The sequence below is a fragment of the Chanodichthys erythropterus genome, chromosome 1 (genome assembly GCF_024489055.1).
Source record: "Chanodichthys erythropterus isolate Z2021 chromosome 1, ASM2448905v1, whole genome shotgun sequence".
NCBI classification, from domain to species: Eukaryota; Metazoa; Chordata; class Actinopteri; order Cypriniformes; family Xenocyprididae; genus Chanodichthys; species Chanodichthys erythropterus.
This window is the reverse complement of record NC_090221.1, coordinates 35,024,950-35,048,966: the sequence shown is the minus strand read 5'-3', so window position 1 is coordinate 35,048,966 and position 24,017 is coordinate 35,024,950. Positions and strand designations below refer to the sequence as shown.

The 24,017-nt window shown below is 34.3% G+C and overlaps 1 protein-coding gene across 1 annotated transcript in view; it reads left to right on the top strand.

Moving 5' to 3' along the window:
* Positions 1 to 24,017, top strand: part of LOC137023958 (protein diaphanous homolog 1) — a 112,536-nt gene that overhangs the window by 10,402 nt on the left and 78,117 nt on the right. The window contains exons 2-10 of the mRNA XM_067391125.1: positions 15,903 to 15,929; positions 18,252 to 18,407; positions 18,867 to 18,968; positions 20,875 to 21,005; positions 21,095 to 21,175; positions 21,595 to 21,664; positions 21,747 to 21,886; positions 23,424 to 23,529; positions 23,633 to 23,743. Of these exons, the coding sequence (XP_067247226.1) occupies positions 15,903 to 15,929; positions 18,252 to 18,407; positions 18,867 to 18,968; positions 20,875 to 21,005; positions 21,095 to 21,175; positions 21,595 to 21,664; positions 21,747 to 21,886; positions 23,424 to 23,529; positions 23,633 to 23,743 (924 nt within the window). The remainder of the gene's footprint in view (positions 1 to 15,902; positions 15,930 to 18,251; positions 18,408 to 18,866; positions 18,969 to 20,874; positions 21,006 to 21,094; positions 21,176 to 21,594; positions 21,665 to 21,746; positions 21,887 to 23,423; positions 23,530 to 23,632; positions 23,744 to 24,017) is intronic.

The following is a 24,017-nucleotide window of genomic DNA, read 5'->3' as shown; positions in this document are numbered from 1 at the left end:
TATGAATATATATATATATATATATATATATATATATATATATATATATATATATATATATATATAATATATATATATATATATATATATATATTAGTAAACTGTAATTTATTCCTGTGTTCAAAGCTGAATTTTCAGCATCATTCCTCCAGTCTTCAGTGTCACATGATCCTTCAGAAATCATTCTAATATGCTGATTTGCTGCTCAAGAAGCATTTCTGATTATCAAAGTTGAAAACAGTTGTGCTACTTAATTTGTGGAAACCGTGATACATTTTTTTCTGGATTCTTTGATGAATAGAAAGTAAAAAAAAAAGCATTATTTGGAATTGAAAACTTGTTGTACATTTATAAATATATTTACTGTTAGTTTTGATTAATTGAATGCATCCTTGCTTAATACATCTGTTGTTTTAATGAAAAGTTTGTTGATCATAAAGTTCATAGTTATAGCAGTCAGAGCTCCTGCTGACTCAGTCGCGTGTGTGTCTGATGCTGTTTGTTCGCATGTTTTCTTAGAAACGCGTCTTTGTGTTGTTTCAGGATGTAACCGCTATAACGACAGGAAGTCAGGGTTTACCCTCTTGCTCTTACTCATGTTTTACTGTCATGTTATGTTGTAAATGAGATCAGGATTCGTAGATTTAAACAAATATAGATCCATAAAACCCTGTGTTTGTGCATTCAGTTTCAGACATTGTGATTGGATAATGAGAAACCAACACAAACTGCTTCAGCCAATCACAGGCTGTTCTACCCCACTGACAGACGGTTTTGCATATAATCTGAAATGATGTAATGCACTGTAATGTGGTTATGATGACCACCTGTGCAGCTGAATCATAAACAGCCTGGATTATTTTTCAGAAAATGAGGGGAAATCCCTCCTTAGGTGACTTTTTTTGGTGATTTTTTTTTTTTTTTTTTTTTTTTGTGCAAGGGCTTTATCCTGCTTTATAATCACACTACCTGCAGGAATACATAAAATTATGCACAATACCCACAATCCCAAGCCGAAATTCAGACCCTGATAAAGAAAATCTATTAGAATATCTATTAAAGGCAAATGAGTTCAGTGTAAATGACTGTCTAACAGTATCTATACATCTACAGGGATCTGAAGGCGAGTTAAACTCCTCATTGTTTATTTCAACTCGGTGACCGTTGAAAGTTTGTTCAGTGTCAAAGATTGTGACGGCAGAAATGTGTCAAATGTTTGTGTGAGGAGTGTGATGTTCAGTTATGTGTGTCCAGTGTCTCTTATACAGCTTTGTCTATGCTTACCCTGTAAAGCCTATGTTTCTAAGGCCTCTAAATTATCAACATGATCAAAACTGCTGAAAAACCTGTTGCACACAATCTACTACAGTCCTTCTGTCATCCGATTGATAGTTTATAATTTTTAACAAGTAAAAGTCTTTTAGTATAATTATAAAACATCCCTTCAGCTTGTGGTTCACGTGTCTTTTTACTATGAAACCTTTAAAGTAGTAAACATAAGAATAATTTAATCTTGTTAGTATTACTTCTAGATGAATTTCTTGACTGAAGCAACTTATCCATACATCTTGATCATCAGGCTTTTGAGGAAGGTTTTATTTGTTGATCTCTCAATCATCTTTGTGTTGCATTGCATTATGTTTTAAAACTACAGAGCTTTGATGGTAAAACTAAGCATTTAAATATATCTTACTAAGACATATTATGGGCAGTAGGGCTGCAAGACTATTTATCGCGATTAAACCGCACACGATTTGGCAAAGAGATTGGAAAAAAGGATTGGATCACTTTGATTAAACATGACCAGTAAACACACGACTGCCTTATTCTGTGTAAGAAGCCTAACCATCTCACAGAAAGATGCTCAACTGTCATTATGAAGTGAGTTTGGAGTAAAAACATGTTATTAAATGTTGTCTTTTGTTGGACAAGTTGTTAATAAATACTTCTGGAAAGCTGTTTGACGTGTGTTGATTTGTCAAATATACATTATAAGCGACTCAGACTCGCAGTGCTTTCAGATGGATTAGCATTTGGAGCCATACTTCATTGACAAGCTGCGCATAAAAAAAAAAAAAAGCAGCAGCCTTTGCAGATTCATAATTGCACTAAGAATCGCATTTAAGCAATAATCGTGTTTAAGTTCAGGGTTTTTTTTTGTATTGTGCGATAAATCATACAGCCCTAATATAGAGTGACTGATATTTATGTGCATTTTATGAAAGTATCTGCTATATTGTTATAAAGATCTAATTGATTTACATTACAAGCATCAGAATTTCATCTTGCTACATTTTGTCCATATAAATCTGCACTAAATTGGATATTTTTATCTGAATAAAATTGAGTTTGAGCTCCATGTTCTCACTATCTTACTATATGAGCAGCAAACGCCTGATGTATCAATATGATATTCAGTAAAACAAACACACACACGCGTGCAAACCTTTTTTTTTTTAAATTTGTCTAAAGGTTCAAAGAACTGTTCCATTAAAAAAAAATCTAAAATTATTATTAAACTTTTTTCATAGGTCAGGCTTTGCACGGTTAAGGGCCAAATGTCCTCACTAATATAGTAAAATATCATGACAAGTGACTTCACAAGCACAAAAAGGCATATACATGGTCCCGATCAGTAGTTCTCAAGTTTTCCAGGTCCAGAAATCACACTTTTAAAATTAGACCATCTTATAAATGCAGGTTTTTCAAGACATTGGGAACAGTGGTTCTTATCCTTAAAAAACAAACAAATACATTTAAAAAAATCATCTTATCAGATTTAATAGTGTGCTGACACATAGAGTGGTTGCACCTCACTGTCTTCAGATACCTGCTTGTGGGATCAAGAAAAAGAAATATACATAGGTTTGTAGTTGTTTTGGCTTATTTAAGTCCTTTGTGAAGTTTGCTGAGGCCCTCTAGTGTTCCCTGGACACCTTGTTGTGAATCACTGGTCCAGGTGATGTTTGTGATTAAATCTAATGATGTGCAGAGGTTTCTGTGAGGATTGATTTAGGGATTAGATTAGGAGAAAAAAAAAAAAAAAAAAAAAAAAAATATATATATATATATATATATATATATATATATATATATATATATATATATATATATATATATATATAAAATAAAAAAAAAATAAATAAATATTGGAAGTCAATGAGATAAGCTCACTGATACAGTGAAACAAATGTGTGTGTGTGGTCAGTGGATTGTACTCCGTTCAGGCTGAATGGATGGATTAAGTCAGACTGCCAAAGTTGTGGTGTGGTGTGTGAGAGTAAGAGAGAGAATGGTTTTTAAATAGGTTGTGAGTCACTGGATTAGATTCTGAGGTGCAGACACAGGTGTGTGTGTGGATTGCGGTTCAGTAATTAGTAAGTCACCCAGTTTGACAATGAAATGAATCTTGTTCATAATGACACCTGTGAAGAAGCCGCAACGTGTAATGTTTTGTTTATCTCTTTTGACATTAGTCTTAATGGGCCCCATAATTATCTAAACAGGACACACCATCCTTTTAAATAAAGTAAAACATTATCATTGGCCCTCTATATAAATAGCTGTGATATTTTAAAAAGATTTTTCTCATCTCTGTTACTGTTACAGCAGTGAAATTCCCTTTGACCTGCAGTCTATCATTAACAGACAGATTAATCTGTCTAATCTCTCTCTCTCTGTCTCACACTCTCTCACACACACACACACACACACACACACACACACACACACACACACACACACACACACACACACACACACACACACACACACACACACACACACACACACACACACACACACACACACACACACACACACACTGACAGGTGTATTAGGTGGAGTGTGTGAACGTCTGTGATTCAGTCCCAATCCTTTTTTGGTTGTTTGGTGTGTCTGAAGAGTTTTATTTGTCTTGACTTACTGAATGTTAATCAAACTCTCATTATTAATGGAGACGAGTGTGACCTTTGTGCTGCTTACACACACACACACACACCACACACACACACACACACACACACACACACACACACACACACACACACACACACACACACACACACACACACACACACACACACACACACACACACACACACACACACACACACACACACACACACACACACACACACACACACACACACACACACACACACACACACACACACACACACACACACACACACACACACACACACACACACACACACACAGAGTTTGAATGGCTTTCTTTGTTAGTTTTAACCCAGTAGATTCTCTGTCTTGATGTCAGATGCACACAGGCTTGCAAACACAGGCAGAATATTAAGTGTGTGTGTTGTTTGTGTCAGTTCTGCTGGTGAAACCACTTATAATCCGCAGTTTAACAAGCTACAAGCTCCTCGTAATTTAAAGCTGTTAAAATAAAGACTTTCCTTTTAAAAAGTAGTTGGCTACACTATGAGCTACCAATAAAATGTTGCTAACCTAGCTGCTGAAATGGTATACTTCACCCATAAATGTAATTCTGTCATCATTTTCTCATTATTTTTTATTTTTATTTTTTTATGATGATAAAAACATTTGCAAGTTTTGTTTTCTTACAATGGATAGTATAGGTAAAAATTAATGAATCAGTATGTCATAATTTCCATTGTCAGACAATGATTTATAGACTCCTGGTGAACAAAAAGGAAGATTATTTGAAAATATATATTTTTTTTGTTCCATTCAATGAAAATCAATGGACTCCGGAGTCCTTCAAAATATATATATATATATATATATATAATATATATAAGTCATACAGGTTTGTAACGGCAGGTGAAAACATAAGGTTACACCTGTAAATAGGCTGCACAACTTTCTTTTTCTTCTGCTGTTATATGAAAAAAAAGTTATTAGATTTGTTATTAAGAGGACAACACTCAAATTTGTCTTTTAATTCAGTAATAATAATAATAAATAATAATTATAATCATATTATTATTATTATTATTATTATTATTATTATTATTAATTATTATTATTATTATTTATTATTATTATTATTATTATACTGTATACCATGATAAAAGCTTCTACAATTATTGTGAAATGAAGATTTGATGACAGAATTTTTATTTTTGGGTGAACTATCCCTTTAACAGAGTGATGCATTTTAGTTAATTGTGAGATTTGAATTGAAAACAATAGAATTTATATTTCTCTGCAACAGTGAACAAGTAAGATGACACATCAGAATTTTTGTGACTGACTGATGACTCTTGAATCTGTGCATGTCTGTTTTTAGAACCATTTCATTAAAAATTAACTGATCTGAATGAACTGATTCACTAAAAGAAACCACCCAAAAAGTGATTCAGAATTTAAAAATGGAGTGTTTTGAATTTTACCTCACATCATCATATGCACTGTAATTTCACATAAAAACATTGTTTTGGGTCCCACATTATATTAGTTGGCCTTAACTACTATGTACTTCCATCAAAACATAAGAACAATGTAAAATCAATCATTGTATTGCAAAACACTATTGCTGCTGTTGAGGTGGAAACGGGTAAGGTTATGGACAGGTTTGGCCGTATGGGCAGGTTTATAGGGGTCATGAACTTTTAAAATCTTTCCTGGGGTGCACTTATAATATTCGTATGCTTTTTACATAAAAAAATGGAAATAATTCATAAATAAAAGGCATTTTTCTTACCCTGATTTTAGCCCTTTTGATTTGAACGCTCTGTTTTAAGGGGCGTGTCTGCTGAGAGACTTCAGTGTAAATGCCTACTGCTGTGATTGGCTAACATCTTTCCATTTGAAATAGCCAAGTATTACTCTCTCTTTTAGCACATTTTTACTAACTAATCATGAAAAGTGCTGCATTACATTTAGATGTATGCCATTATATTTAGATTGTGGCATGAAAGGTTGCAGTGATGAACATTGTAGCCGATCACAGACATGTTGTTGAGCGCATGAAAGCAGTGATCTCGTCATCGCAACTCAATTTCTGCACACTAATAAATGCTTTTATCATCTCTGACAGTGCAAACGTGATGTAAATAAGAGATTCATTGAATAAAACGGGAGTTTTGGCGCGTGTCCAGAACTCAGTCACTGATAAACACCTGCTGTTTGATTGACAGCTCCAGCGATTGCAAAGGGAGCTTTCTTTATATAATTTAATCACCGTTTAAATAACAAAGAGAAAGAACTGAAGTTAACTCTTAGTCACTGTCACTGGTTTGATTTACTGACATATAGACAAAGAACATCTGACTGTACATGAAACATTACATATCAGATCAGGCATTAGAACAGTAGGAGTAACTTAGTTACTTACATGTTGTTGCATTACTGTCGAGTCCATATCGTAAAAGTCTGTTTGGAAAGCCTGCACTGAAATGAGATTGAGTTACCAAAGAATCCACAGTGACATACCGAATAGAAATAAAGCTCAACTGAGACATTCACATTGTTGAAAATAAATAACCATATTCCTAGCAAAAGGATCTTTGGAAAGGTAATGTTGTTTTTAATCCTGTATCGCTCTTCTCTCCTTGTCATCTCACTAACACACCAGTGGGCGGGGCTTAAGTTGCAATGTTGAAGTAAGCGTTGATTTCTTCTGTGGAGGCGGGGCTTCACCTATATATGATAGGGCACATTCCAGGATCACTGGGTCTGGTGTCAATAAAACCTTTTATTTGACTAACAAGGAAGTTTTCAGTTCTAAAGTTTAGAATAGAATATATAATATTCTATTCTAAGTTTTAATACTTTTACGTTTTAATATATTCTTATAGTACGATGAGCTCTTATAAATCAAAAGCTCAAGGAAAAGTTATTTTCTCAATTCATGACCCCTTTAAGGGTGGGTGATGGGTCAACAGTGTAATTATAAATGTAATTACAGAAATTAATTACATTTTTTAATTACATACACATTTTTTAAAATATAAGTACAAAGTAAAAAACATATATCATAATAAGTGCATTGTATCAAATGATTAATTTAAATACATAATAGTTAAAGACACCCAATATAAAGTGGGACCTTGTATTGTTTTTTGTCATGCCACACCATAGCTTTTTACTGGAGAAGACATTATTCCATAAACTAGCTGAGATGCTGTTACGCTATTGACAAATATGGTTAATAAAGTAGTATTGCTCAAGTTTGGTGTGAACAACAGCACTTCTCAGAGTGTGAACAAACACAGGCTGTGTGTGTTTTCTGTGACATTGTAAAACATCTGATGTACTGAAAGTATATTTCTGCCCCCAACTGTTATTCAAATAAGCACGCACACACACACACACACACACACACACACACACACACACACACACACACACACACACACACACACACACACACACACACACACACACACACACACACACACACACACACACACACACACACACTTGATCAAGTGTCTGTTTGCTTTTGCAGAAGCTCAGAGAACGCCCAGAGTCAATATTGTGAGAAACGTTAAGAGTTTTGTATTTTCTGCAGAAAATGCAAATGCTGTATTCTCGTGAAAGGGACCCCTTTGTCTTAACATGAGCTCTTCCTCTCCATCTTGGATAATGGTTGGTCATTATAAAGTCGTTATTGAATTATTTGCCTCTGACATCACTTCCTTTTTCTGTCACTGTCAGCGGAGGGAATTTTCTCTCATTTCCCTCCTTATCAAACCAATCAAACTCATGTTCTCTTTTTTTATTTTTATCCTCACTAATGTTCATGATCCCTTTGAACCAGGGTTATGATAGTTGACTAAAACTAAATTTAAAACCATAAAAAAAGTTACTTTAAATAAATGTTAAATGATGTTAAAAAACTTGTTTTATTTCAGCTAGTTGCAACAACTTTAATGTACTAAAATAACAACCAAAACTAAAATACAAATGAATAAAAAACCATATAGACACATAAAAAAAATGTATTAAAATGACAAAAACACAACCTTAAAATTGGTTCTTAAAAATGTATATATATAGGGGTGTCACAATTTACCAGTATTGATGATAACGTGATATTATAAGAAAATATCATTATGGGTGTCACAATATACTGGTATTGGCGATAATCTTGATATTTTTTAAAAATGAATGGTACACATCTGATATGAAACATAAATAATCACAGGGTGTTGTGATGGTTTAGCACCCCATAATGCTTACGTGTATTTTATGTTTCATTCATAATCTACACCAAAGGGTGTCCTCGCACAAAAAGTCCACAAGTGAGGCTCTCAGGAGTAATAAAAATTGTGACATTCCAGGAAATCTCTTGTATGGAGAAAAGGCCTAATATTGCTGCAGCTGATTAACTTCAAATACTTTAAATATACAAAGATAATCATTTCTGCTTCATCAGTTCACATAAGGAAGTTATTTCAAACACTCGACTGATGTTACATAACACGAGTTTGGAGTTATTTGCTGTTTAGAAACTGTTAGCGTTTTAGCCTCAGCCTTAGTGATGGTTCGTTGTTGCATCCACAGCGTCTGTTGTCCTGGTAACCTCATTAACCGCCTCCCAAACGGGGTCGCTGGGTTACGGGGTGCGTCGTGTTGAGAGGAAGTGTTTGTTTAGTTGTAAAGAATCAGTTTGTGATATTGTCTAAATTTAAAGGTCTTCACTGAGGTCCTGTCATCAGAAGCTACTCTGTGAGAGTCAGTCCATTGTCTCTGTGTGTGTCTAGCAGGTGCTTATTCATGCGTGTAACTGTTCCTCTGCGTCAAGCCAAGCGTTCTCTCAGAAAGCATGTTCCCGCGAGCAGAGAGCGCGCTCAGAGGAAGCGGACTAATTTAGCTTAAAGGACTTCCTGTTGACATGTAGAGTAGAGTCACACACAATGCTAATACACTATACAGTTATTCTGAAGGTGTCAGTCAGAAAAGTGTTTGTTTCTCTTCATTCTTTAGTTTTATAAAGTTAGGATGACAAGGTGACTGACTCTTTGCTGATTGATGGAGAACCATAAGGGTGAAACTTACATGTCAAGGTCAAATAATACTACCAAAAAAAGAAAAAAAAGGGAGAAATCATAATTTTCATAAAGACATTTAACCCATTTGTATGACCACACAAGAATTTCCTTTTACCTTTTTTTTTTTTTTTTTTGTTGCCTTTTTTGACAATTTTCTTGACAAACACATCACTCTCATTATTGTAATGAAATAAATATATTATTTAAGTTTGAAGTTTTTATACATTTTGGTAGTAATTTGTTGTACTACCTTTTAAAGAAGAAGAATAATGAAAAAAATAAAATGATATATATACTACAAATGGTTAGTGGATAAATACATGACTGTTCAAAAGTAGTAGTAGTAGTAGTAATTTATTTTAATGAATTAATGCTTTTATTTAACAAGGATGCATTAAATTGATAAAATTGACATTAAAGGCATTTATAATGTTACAAAAATTCCATTTGAAATGTTTTCTTGAACTTTCTATTCATCAAATAATCCTGAAAAAATATGTATCACTGTTTCTACAAAATGTTGCACTGTTTTCAACAATAATAATAATCATAAATGTTTCTTGAGCAGCAAATCATCATATTAGAATGATTTCTGAAGGATCATGTGACTGAGGACTGGAGTAATGATGCTGAAAATTCAGATTTGATCACAGGAATAAATTACATTTTACTATATATTCACATAGTTATTTTAATTATTAATAATATTTCCTCAATATCACTGTTTTACTGCATTTTTGATCGGATAAATACAGCCTTGTTGAGCAGAAGAGACTTCTTTCAAAAACATTTAAAAATCATTAAAAAATATTTGAGTCGGTCCTAAATTGACAGGGTCGGTCGGGTTACGGCAAACAGGAATATTTTTAAGGATGGCCTTATTATAGCTTGTCAAATTTGCCCCTATTTGGGTGTGTGCAAAAACACGCCGTTTTTGTGTGTGTCCCTTTAAATGCAAATGAGCTGCTGCTCCCGGCCCCCTTTCCAGAAGAGGGCGGAGCTTTAACAGCTCAACAACAACAAAGCTGGAGAATCTCACACAGCCAAAATGAGGATTGTCAGTAACGGTGTTCATCCTTACATTGTTCAAACCGGAGTCGACACTGATGGAGAGACTCAGGAAGAAGTTACAACTTTTAGAATAAAACTGGACGTTTCTGAATGGTTAGTGGATAAATTGATGTAGTTGCTGTGGAGTTGATTCAACTCATCCACTAGCATGTGCCGTCATGTTCTGACCTTCGTTTGTGAAGCAGTCCGGTGATAAGATGACGGCATGACAACAACACTCGACTACAACTCTTCCTCTTCTCTAAAGCACCCCAACATGGCCTCGCCCTCTTTGTTGTGTGTTCTCGTGGGTGGGATTTATGTAAATATTGGGGTTTGTGATGTCACCAAACCAGGAAGAAGCTCATTGTAGTCCTACCAGCCGTTTGTTGTCGTCCTTAAGCGATTTCTATAAAATAAAATATCTCCCTTTTCATTGAACTTTGAGCGTCGTAACTTTGCAGATGTTGTTTATGATCAAACAGCAACATTACACACTAACTAAAGTTAAAAAAGTGAAATCATAACATGGCCGCGGGAAGTGGGGGTGCTGGGGGTGCTGCAGCACCCCCTAGTGATGAGAGGGAGATTTAAAAAAAAAATGTAGGCCTATTAAAATATTTTGCACAATTTATAAATTACTTATGAATATTTTAGAAAATGATTTTGACACACGTAGGCTATTACGTATATTTTGGATTTTAATTTCATATTTTGAGGCCTAATCAACACAGGTTCGGAAGTTACGTTGTCAACGTCAGGCAGGCAGGTTTGGTCGCCGAGTAAAGAGGTCCAGCTCGTTCCATGCAGAATACATCTTTGGCAGCAGCTAACTAGTAAATTTGCATAGTTTAATGACAGAAACGAGGAGAAAATATGTCACAGAAACCAATTTTGGATTTTTTTTGCATGTAGCTCAGGTAAGAGCATGGTGCTGCCGCGCTTGTAACATTTATTTTTTTGGCAACAAGTGTGGGATCAGCTTTGACTAGCCCAGCAATTGTAAGTAGTACACTATAGTATTTTTGTAAGGTGGTGGGGATGGAGATGGAGAGTATTATTTCATTTGTGTGTTCTTTGCGTAATGGTTGTGGAGAACTGTTAAATAACGTTTAAATAGTCGGAGATTATTTCCTTGTGGTTTGTGTAAAAAGGTTGGAGATGGAGACAGAAAGCTTTATACTGTGCGTGTGTTCTTTGCGTAATGGATGTGGAGAACTGTTCAATAAACAAATTGCTTAAATAGTCAGAGATTATTTCCTTGTGGTGTGCGTAAAAAGATTTTGGAGTTAATAGAGTTGCGTGTGACATAAACGTGCAGTGACTCAAGCCATCTGACCAAATCGATTGCATTGTTTTAGCGTTATTGTGAAGTTTGATTAATATTATATTTTGTTGTAATATTATTTGTTGTATCTAAATAAGTTGCATGTATGTATAGGCTATCTGAAATTGTAATGAAAGTAATTATTTAGTTTTCTTTCGATTATTAAACTATTATTTCTGATTCTGCTTCGGATTAATAGTGCATTGCGCATATCTGAGAACTGATGTCTGTGTGTTTCAGACCCTGGCTGGCTGTGCACTGAAGTGTATATGACAATAAAGTAGTAAATCTCAATGTATTTATTTTTAAAATGTATTTTAAATAGGCCTATAGGCTCATAGGTTTTTTGTCAAAAAAAAATAAAAATAAATTCACAGCACCCCCTGTTCAAAATTACTTCCCGCGGCCCTGAATCATAATCAACCTCTACCTCCACCCCTTTAATATTGTGGTGCAGGGCAACATGTACATGATTTTGACATTCACCGTGTTATTCACATGAACAAATTAAACTCTTTTGACCTATTAAATACTGTATTATCCTGTTTTTTTGTTCTTTATATAGACTAAAACAATGCTCTCTGTGTGTGTGTGTGTGTGTGTGTGTGTGTGTGTGTGTGTGTGTGTGTGTGTGTGTGTGTGTGTGTGTGTGTGTGAGCGCATATGCTCCTAAAGCAGCTTTTGCATGTGTGTCTGTCTTTGTGACACTTCCTGTGAGCACTTGTGCAGGAAGTGGCTTGTCACATTTTAACGGGTGTGTCTGGTGTGGCCCAAATGATGACATCATTTCAACACACACACTCACACTCTCACAGTCAATCCCCAAGCTTCAGTTGGTAAACTGAAATGGACATTTGTCTCCATGGAAACCAAGCAGGCAGAAATGACCACACACATGAACAAATGCTCAAGACTTCATATCAGTGTATCTATTTTTAGAAGGAAATGAGAAATGCAGGTGCTTTCTCACACACACACACACACACACACACACACACACACACACACACACACACACACACACACACACACACACACACACACACACACACACACACACACACACACACACACACACACACACACACACACACACACACACACCTGTAGAACTTGTCATCTCCACGTGTGTGTTTGGGTGACTTGTTTATTAACATTAATCTGGTCTGACAAAAAAATGACAAAAACCACAAAAATACAAACAATTTAACGAAAATGAAAATGGAAAATATAAGATCATTTAAAATTATAATAAAAATCTCAGTGATACTAAAATAACACTGGTGTGTGTGGACTTGTTTCTGGGTGTTGAAGACTCTTCCTCATCATCTTCAGCTTCCACTGCTCTTATTCCACATCATGAGGTGCATCCTGGGATGCTTTTTAAAGGTGCCCTAGAATTAAAAATTGAATTTATCTTGGCATAGTTGAATAACAAGAGTTTAGTACATGGAAATGACATACAGTGAGTCTCAAACTCCATTGTTTCCTCCTTCTTATATAAATCTCATTTGTTTAAAAGACCTCCGAAGAACAGGCGAATCTCAACATAACACTGATTGTTACGTAACAGTCGGGATCATTAATATGTACGCCCCCAATATTTGCATATGCCAGCCCATGATCGAGGCATTACACAAGGGCAGAACGTCTGGATGTGCACAGCTGAATCATCAGACTAGGTAGTCAAGCAAGGAAAACATGTCATAATAACTGACATGATCCATGATATCATGATATTTTTAGTGATATTTGTAAACTGTCTTTCTAAATGTTTCGTTAGCATGTTGCTAATGCACTGTTAAATGTGGTTAAAGTTACCATCATTTCTTACTGTATTCACGGAGACAAGAGCCGTCGCTATTTTCATTTTTAAACACTTGCAGTCTGTATAATTCATAAACACAACTTCATTCTTTATAAATCTCTCCAACAGTGTAGCATTAGCCGTTAGCCACGGATCACAGCCTCAAATTCATTCAGAATCAAATGTAAACAATATAACGGTATACAATACTCACATAAACCGAAGCATGCATGATGAACACTTTGTAAAGATCCATTTGAGGGTTATATTAGCTGTGTGAACTTTGTTTATGCACTGTTTAAGGCAAGCGTGAGCTCCGAGGGCGGAGAGCACACAATTTAAAGGGACCGCAACCTGAATCGGCACATTTCTAATTATGCCCCAAAATAGGCAGTTAAAAAAATTAATTAAAAAAAATCTATGGGGTATTTTGAGCTGAAACTTCAGACACATTCAGGGGACACCTTAGACTTGTATTACATCTTGTAAAAAAACATTCGATGGCACCTTTAAGCATTGTGGAAGCTGGACACTTGATGTTTTTCCTTCACTATCCTCTGCATCTCCAGTCACTACCAGATGTTTTTCATGGAATTATTAATGCATGTATACAATTTATATCCAGCATTAAATTCGCATTTTAACATCAAGCATTTTAGCAGAAGCCGTTCAATCAAAAAATTAAGAGCAAGAGAAAATAAATTCAGTCAAGTGTGTATTCAGTCAAATTGTTCATTTACAAAGTTCTACACATTTCCTGTCTGTGTTAATTTATTAAATATTTCAGTACATCTTGTCATACTGTATAGAGTAAAAACCACTCAGCTGCTGTATTACTTTGATCACATCAAACATTGTTTCCTGTGTGATTACATTGAGACCCCTGTCAGTCGTGTGTGTTTGTGTGTACTTGTCTTTATATTGAGTGTTTGGGTGTGTCTTGGTGATTTTCTGAGGGTGTAGCTGTAAAGTTATTTTTGAGTTTGAATGTGTGTTTGAGTAATGAGAAAATATTGACTATTTTAAAGAATGTATCATTGTTTCACCACACACACACAGAGAGTGAGCGAGAGACAGAGAGGGAGATAGAGAGAGTTGTGTAGTATCTGAGAGATGAAAAGAGAGGTTGATTGAATATTTTGGGTTTGTTGATAGCCACTCCAGAAGATCACCTTGAGTTGGTGGCATTTGATTGGTTTGCAGCTGGTGAATTGGGAGGAGCCAGTTGGCTGTTGGGATGCTGTGACACTCACATTTATTGATTTGTTTGTTCATTTATTTGTTTGTGTATTTTATATATATATACTTTTATAAATTAATGAATTGTGATTGAATTGTCATTTTGTGATACGATATATATATATATATATATATATATATATATATATATATATATATATATATATGATCGTTGTATCACAAAATGACAATTCAATCACAATTCTTTTTCGATTAACTTGCTGTTAGTGAAGGCGGGATAGGCTAATTTGCTTCTTTTGTTCTTTTTATATAGCCTAACAAAAATAACTTATAAAATTTCTCATATTCGCCTGTGCTTATATTGCCCACCTGTACATAACAGCTGATATACAGTGTAGTCTTGATTTGGGTGGTCACTCTGCATTTGAAAGTAAAAACACTCAAAATCATTTAAAAAAAACAAAGTAATTTAAGCATGCCAAAGTCAACTTTAATCATATATAATGTAATTTCCCAACAGTAAAATTGTGGCCAGTGAAAATGCTGAGTGGCTAGTAACTTTGTAAAACCATTAGCTACGGTGGCTGCTGAGCAAAAAAGTTGATATCAAGCCCTGATTTTATATAGATTTATTTTTTATTTTTTGCTTGATTAGCAATGCTAGCATAAAATGACATAAAAATAACTACTGTGCAAATAAACACGTGCTACAAGCATAAAAAATGTATGTAGTACACAATAAATGAACTGTCCAGAGAAACTAAAATATTCATGAATTTATAGTAAAGTAGTACAATTACAAAGGTTTGACAAATAAACATGGAAACTAAATGTACCAGTAGCAGTGATACATGCGAATGTGTTTATTATTATTATTAAACATATATTTAAATAATGTAATACATCTGTATCTGGTAATATTTATAAATATTTTTAATATACCTGCAATATTTGATATCCACATTCCTCAGCACAGGTCATGTGATCTCTGTTGATTTTATTTTGTGAGGTCAGAGGTCACGTCTCTTATCACATTCCACAATGTTGACTCACAGATTCTCAGGTAACATTTGGAGATTCAGCATTGTTTTGTTTGGCCACCATAGAAACACCTGATTATAAGCAGGTGACTGTTGATTTCCTGGGAAGAGGAAGTGATGCGCTGATGTTTATTTGCTGTCCTGCACTGCCCTCGTGTGGTAGGATAGTGCTTGTGCCATATTGATTTATTGCAGATTATTAATCCATATTAACCTCATAGTCTCCGTTTAATGGCATTTTTCTAGACAAATGCCATTAAAAATGTCTTTCTGATTGAAATATGTGATTTTTGTTTTTTTCCATGTCTTAAATTCAATAATATATAATTTATATTGCTATTATAGTTTTGGAATAGTTTTTGGCCCTTGATTTCTATCTATTTCCCTCTCTTTCTCTCTTTCTTTGGATTCTCATGGTTTTTCTTGTCTGTCTTTGCTTCTCTCTGTATTTAGTTTTCATTTTTTTTTTCTCTTTCCTGCTTCCTGTACAGACTCTGAAACGACTGATTCCTGATGAGGTAGGTCCACACGCGTGTGTTCTGTGTGTTTTAACTCTCTTGTCGCCTCCTTCCATGTAACTCCACTGACATCATCACCGGCAGCCACTGTCCACAGTGACCTTTCACCCCTCACGATATGCCTGTAACGAACGCTTTGCCGTCACCCTTCTGATCACTGCAGAACTGAACGGCTGACCTCAGATCAGTGTTCATGCTGACAGCAGAAACCGATCTGACGTCAGCGTTCAGTGATTTCGCACACACTCACGCTCACACACTAGCATCACGTTCACGTGTGTGTTTTTGTCTGATGATGTTTTAGCACTGGGTCAAATCAATGCTAAAGTTGTGTTAAAACTGAAGGTGTCTTTCCAAAAGGGTATAAATTCATGTTTGTCAAGCAGAATCATGTTATATGCGTTTTGATAACTGCTGTTATGAGAATTTACAGATTCAAATAGTTTTACTTGGAATTTTTTTATACTTTTCCAATATTTACCAGAGAATACAGATAAAATATCAAAGCTCATTCATTCATTCATTCATTCATTCATTCATTCATTCATTCATTCATTCATTCATTCATTCATTCATTCATTCATTCATTCATTCATTCATTCATTCATTCATTTCCTTTTATTTTTATTTAAAACTTATTTACTTTAATTTTATTTGTTTATTTATGACTTATTATTTGTTTACTTATTCGCTTGAATATATATATATATATATATTTTTTACTTTTAATAACAAGCCTTTTCTTTTCAATTATTAAATATTTAAGTGTTTATTATTAAAAAAAAAAAAAAAAAAAAAATATATATATATATATATATATATATATATATATATATATATATATATATATATATATATATATATATATATATATATATATGATAAACACTTTGGTTGAAACATTTATTTAAAAAATGTTAATAAGGTTGATTAAATAAAATCATGATATTCACATTGTTCCTTTAATATTTTTTATTATATCTATAATATTTTCCTACTTTTCCAATATTGACTGGAGAATACAGATAAAATGGTATCAGGGCACAGGGTTTTTTTTTTATTATTTTTTATTTACGACTTATTTATTTTCTTTGATTTTGTTTAGTTTTATTTGTTTATGACTTATGTTTACTTATTTGTTTAATTATTTTGTTTATTTACGACTTTACGATTATTTGTTACGATTATTTGTTATTTGTTTGATTACTCATTTTTTTAATTTATCACCAAGTCTCTGGTGGATCTGGTTAATTATTAAATATTAAAATGTTTTTATTTTAATATAAATATGAATATATGATAGACCTCTTTGGTTGTATAATTTATTCAAAATCAAGTTATCTTTAATAATATTAATTAAAAAATATTCATATTCATGCTATTCATATCATGTATTTTTTTTATTTACTAATATAAAATGTTTGAAAACAAATGTTCAAAAGCATTTCAAAATTATGAAAATGTTGAAGGATAGTGTCATGTAGGTATTTACTTGAATATACTTGTATACATCACATTTTTTGTTATTACATCAAAATCTTTGTTGAAAAGTATGAGATTATCATAGGGCAAAAAACATTTTTATGAACTTGTCTTGTTTTAAATTTTATTTTATTTTATATCTCTGTTGAGCTGTTTGTCTTTTTATTTTTTCATGATTGACTGATACTTTATATTACATTTTTATTTAAAAAAAAAAGCTGAGTGTGTAGAATGTGATTGAGGACGTGTCGACGACGTGTAAGTTTGGACTTGAACAGATTCCTCTGGAGAGCTGCATTCTGCCGGATTACAGGATTGTTCTGGAATTTCCTCGGACACCTTTTATTCTTGTTGATTGACAGACTTGTTGAGATAAGAATATAAAGACAATTAAATATGAGATGTGATACCAGTTCACTGCTCCCGGCAGAGAATGTTCTGTCTAATAAAACTCCATATTTCTCTGTTCAGAATGGAATACTAGAGCACTGCACAGTGTACACTGAACACCTCCTTGTGTTTTTTGTGAAGTATGCAACAGTAAGCATTTCCAACAGTATGTTTACTCACACTAGAAATGCAAGGTCAATTTGAACACATTGCGTCATGGGATATAGAATTTCAGACCGTGAGTTTTGGTTATAATATGCTTTCTTTGGCAAATACAGTAGGACATTTGAGGACATTCATGCATACTAAAACTTCATTCTATGCATGTAGGGATGTGTTAGTATGCCATTCTGAACATGCAATAACTAACTAGATCCAGAGTATAAAAAACTTCTGTGTGTTTCTGCTGTGTTCCGAGCATTGACCTTTTGCCCTTTGACCCTGTGTCAGCTGGAGCGCTTCACCAGTATGCGGACGAAGAAGGAGAAGTCGGTCACGACAGCGCAAAGACACTCGACGGCTTCCCAGTATGAGGTTCCGTCTCAATCCTCGTCACTGAACGAGCTGTCGGACGACAATGTGCTGGAGCTGTTTGAGCAGATGCTGGTGAGTGTGTGTGTGTGAAGGGTTTTTTAATTTAGTATTTTAATTTTTTTAATTTTTTTATTATTATTATTATTATTATTATTATTTGTAAATGTGTGTTTTAAAACGTTGCTTTTTAATTTATTACCTTTTTGAGGTTTTTTTATACTTTAAACAGTAAACAACTTCTTTGGTTTCAAACATGCAAAACAGTTATTTGGGTCAACTATATATATAACTTATGTTTTTGTTGGATCTATCAATTTATTTAAAAAAATGTAATAATATGAATTAATAAATTAGTTAATATTTTTTTATTTAATAATATCTGTATTTTTCATGATAAAAATGAATGCATTGTTTTTAAATGTAATTTTTAAAAATATTTTCTCATGATAAATTCATATTATTCACAAAAAATTATGGTATTAATTTTCCATTTTTATTCTTTCCTTCACAAAATATTTTCTGTCTCTGTAGGTGGATATGAATCTGAATGAGGAGAAGCAGCGGCCGCTGAGACAGAAGGATATCATCATCAAGAGAGAGATGGTGTCTCAGTATCTGCACACCTCCAATGCTGTAAGAAAAAAAAAAAACACATATACACACCTGTCTGTTGCTAGTCTGAATGCTATATATTAGCTGAAATAGTATAGCTTCATAATAAATAAATAAATACATAAAATCTATATCATATCATAACATATACAGTATATATATCATATTATGTTGCACACATCTGCATCTGTAAACGCACTTTCACAATCCCAGCTTTGATTTGTGTTTTAAATCTTACATAATATCTGAATCTCTGGCTGCATCTGATATAACATACTTCCTTACCATATAGTATTAAAAAACAGTATGAGACTAAATGTCTGAATTCATAAAAGAGTAGGCAAAAAGTACCCAGATGATCTCTTACTTCCAGTGAGATTCTGAAGTGTGCATGTGATGATCACTTTACTATCCCATGAGGCCATGGGAGAGTTTTTGTGAATGACAGTGAAGCGACGCAACTGACGCTGCAGGTCACATGACAATGACAGTATGGCAAATGTAGTACGTCTCGATTACTTTCATCCTACACACACTTATACAATATAGAACATACATTTTTAGTCAAAATTCCAGTAGTTGTTACCAATACCAGTAAAATTTTATGGTACTAATTTCTGTACAATAGCAAAAACTGTTACTATTTTATGTAACAAAAATATATATATTAAATTAAATTAGTTTATTATTTATTATGATGACAATTATAAGTAAATAAAACATTTAAACACTGCCTTGAAGTGCCTTCAAAAAGATCAAGTGAAACATTAGTAATAAAATGAAGGACAAAGAAACACAATGCTTAGAACAAGTGTCAGGTCTATTATACAGTATCAGATTGGTTTGTCCCGTCTGTTGCTATGGTTATATCTGGCAATCATCAGTCTATTCATCAATGAGTCCTGAAAAAATTTATCATGGTTTCCATAAAAATATGAACCAGCACAACTGTTTTCAACATTAATAATAATAATCAGAGTAATGATGCTGAAAATTCAGCTTTGATCACATTTTACAATATATTCACATAGAAAACAGTTCTTTTTAAACTAATTTTTTAATATGTAATAATTACTGTTTTTACTGTATTTTTTGATCAAATAAATGCCTTTTTGAGCATAAGAGACTTCAAACTTTCAAACTTTTCTTAACGGCCACAAAGTTTTTGAATGGCAGTGTAGAAAATAATGAATCATTCAGTTTCTTATTCTTTACATTCAGAGGTTTTCTCTGGTTAAAGGGATAGTTCACCCAAAAATTTAAATTCTGTCATCCTTTACTCACCCTCAAGTTGTTCAAAATCTGTATTCATTTCTGTGAACACAAAAGAAGATATTTTGAAGAATATGGGTAACCAAACCATTATTGGACCCCATTGACTTCCATAGTATTTCTTTTTTCCATACTATGGAAGTCCATGTGGCCCATCAACTGTTTGGTTACCGGCATTCTTCAAAATATCTTATTTTGTGCTCAGCAGAAGAATGAAACTCATACAGGTTTGGAACAACTTAAGGGTGAGTAAATGAGGACAAATGATTTTCATTTATGGGTGAACTATCCCTTTAAGAGCAAATAATAATAATAATAATAATAATAATAATAATAATAATGTAGACCAAGGGTGTACAATCCTGCTCCTGGAGGGCCACTGTCCTGATAGTTTAGCTCCAACCCCAATTAAACACACCTGAAATGGCTAATCAAGGTTTTTAAGCATACGGAAAACTTCCAGGCAGGTGTGTTGTGGTAAGTAAGCTAAACTCTGCAGGACAGTGGCCCTTCAGGACCAAGTTTGGACACCCCTGATTTAGACCATGTAAAGCTTTAATGTGAACATGAGGCTTTAGACCATCATTACAGGTGTGTGACATCAGCACTGCATCTGTTCACACTGTAAACTCATTCCACGTTCTGTGTGTTTTAGGGTAAGAGTCAGAAGGAGAGTTCGAAGTCGGCGCTGGTGTACATCCAGGAACTGAAGACCGATCTGAGAGACACACAGTTACTGAGCTGCCTGGAGTCACTGCGGGTGTCATTAAACAACAACCCTGTCAGGTACACACACACACAAACTCACACATTTACAATGAACCGTTTCTATGTGTCTGATTTCAGCTGATCGGTGTGTGTGTGTGTTTTCTCAGCTGGGTGCAAACGTTTGGAGCCGAGGGTTTGGCTTTGCTTCTGACGTTCCTCAAGAAACTTCAAGATGACGAAGAACCCTTGTATGACATAAACACACATACAAAACATTTATTTTCAAGATGTATCCTATATAAGACCTTCATTGAGGGAAGATTTGCAAGCTATAACACTGTACAGGGTTCATCTGTTTTTGTTAGATTATTTACTTGTATTTATTCATTTGCATCTGTTTATAGGATTTAAGGAGTTGCTTTTCATTTATATTTAGTAGAAAAAGGAAGAAATAAGGTACCAGATGCCATTGTAAATGTAGTCACGACTACACCATGAATTTTGTTAGACACTTCATAATTTCATATTAATGTATCTTAGCTGAAATGCTGTACTGACCAATCATCATACAGGACCCAAACTATTCATATTACAGGCAAATGATTTCAAAATACACCTCAAGCACATAATGATATGATTTGTCTCATTCACACTCTGTGTTTCGCAGGAATGCTGGGATTGGTGTTAAATGTCAACATGAGATCATTCGATGTCTCAAAGCGTTCATGAACAATAAGGTGAGAGCCGGTCTGAGCTCATATTGAATACACGGATACAGATGCATGTGGAAACTGTTATTAATGTCTCTTTCTCTCTTAGCACGGTCTTAAAGCCATGCTGACGTCAGCAGAGGGAATCCCGCTCCTCGTTCGATCCATCAATCCAAATGTCCCGCACATGATGGTAGATGTTGTCAAACTGCTTTCTGCCATCTGTATCCTGGAGCATCCAGGCAACACGTGAGTGTGTGAAGCTGAAGCCAAAATCTGTGTTGAGCAGGACTAAACTGAATGCATTTTCCAAACAAGCTCATCAAGTGCATTTTTGCCTGGTGCCAAATAGATGCCCGAGAACAGAAATCATGTTCACCATAGCAACAGCCCTTTAGGATCATTATGGGATGGAGCACAGACAATAACATTAGTCTCTACTTATTGCTTTATTATAAATTATTGCAATATAAGATATATATTATTTACACAAATATTTTACAAATTAAACTAGTTTTTTGTTTAAAATGTAAATAATCTACTACTACTACAAATAATAATAATAATAATAATAATTATTATATTGTGCTTTTCTTAAACCCAAAGCACTACAACACAGAGTAATAATAATAAAAACAGTAATACAATAATAAAAAAAACAAGATTACAAAGAATACAAAAAATACAAACAAGCAAAATACACTCAAAGACAATCAGCAGAATTAAAGAGACTGACTTGGAGTATAAGGAGTAACTAGGTTACAGAGATATGCAGGGGCTGTCCCATGAACAGCTTTATTTGTTAAAATCGATACGGATATGTGCCTGTATGGGAAGTGTAATGGAAGTACAGGGAAAAAAATGCTGGCGAACAGTTGTATGAATCAGTACCCGGGCGTTAGATAGCTATATAGCGCTTTTCCATTGCTCAAGGACGCTTTACAAAGGAGATACAAAGAATGGGTAATAATCACAGACAACAGGTAATAAAGACTCAGACAAGCAGAAGAATACAAAATAGAAGATTAAACAAGGATAGTACAAAGACAGTAATTACATAGACAGGGTAAGACACAGCAGCATATAATCATGGACAGAGGAAAACAGAACACAACTTGTTAGTGGTAACATTCAGAGAACAAATGGGTTTTGAGTAGGGATTTGAATTCAGAAATACTAATATAAACATATATAGACAGCAGAGTGACCTGGGGAGGGAATTCCAGAGTTTGGGTGCAATAACGCTAAATGATCTGCGTCCCATAGAAGAGAGGCGACACTGAGAGAAGGCCAGATTCAGATGACCGAAGTGATCGGGTCGGGGTGTAGGGAAGAAGCAGACACCGAGATAACTAGTAGCCAAGCCATGCAATGATTTGAAAGTTAATTCTGAATATATACTGCCGTTTCTTAATGGATTTATCAGGAAGACCAGAGTAAAGTGCATTACAATAATCAAGTCTAGATACAATAAAGCCTATTAAAATGAATTGAACTGAAAATATAAAGATAAAAGTGCATTCAAAATATTAATATATACTTTAGAATATAAACAAAGTGAGGATCAGACCCAATTAGACATTAGGAAGTCCTTAATCAACTAAACATCTTCCCACAGCTTGCAATTATCATTCTGACTTGAAATTAAGTGAAAAATGCCATAAATTGCTCACCAAACATAACCAATCGTTTCATGTGTAAGAACAACCTCAAATAAGATTTAAGAGCTACGGCTGAGATTTTAAGATACACCTCAAATGATTGATGTTGTGTGTGTGTGTTTCAGTCATGAGCGTGTTCTGGAGTGCATTACTGAACAGGCTGAAGAGCATGAGATCGAGAGGTTCCAGCCGCTGCTGTCCGGCATGCATAAAAACTCCATCACTCTCAAGGTAAAACACAAGTTGCTGATAGTCCAGTCTGGGATGTCATTTCCCCTCACCTGCCCCTATAACTCTTCCAAAAGCCCAGTCATGTATATGTGTGTGTGTGCAGGCGGGCTGTATGCAGCTGATCAACGCTCTCATCAGTCGCGTGGAGGAACTGGACTTCAGGATCCATCTGAGATCAGAGCTCATGAGACTAGGACTTAAAGACGTGCTGAAGGTCAGAGCACACTCAAACCACCGATGTGTTTCAGTTACAGACACCAGAGAATCACTGCAGCAAAAAACTCATGCAGTTCAATACTATACTTTTAGATGAAAAGGTTCACTAGTGCTCTATATGGAATTCTTGACTTCATTTTAAGAACCTTTTGTGCCAAAAAGGTTCAGTAGAAGGAGAAATCTCTTAAACTATTGCTGATACTTTTATGTATAATAGGTAATCTGTGTTTAATTCATAAAATGTAATTAAAACAGAGAATTAAAATGCATAA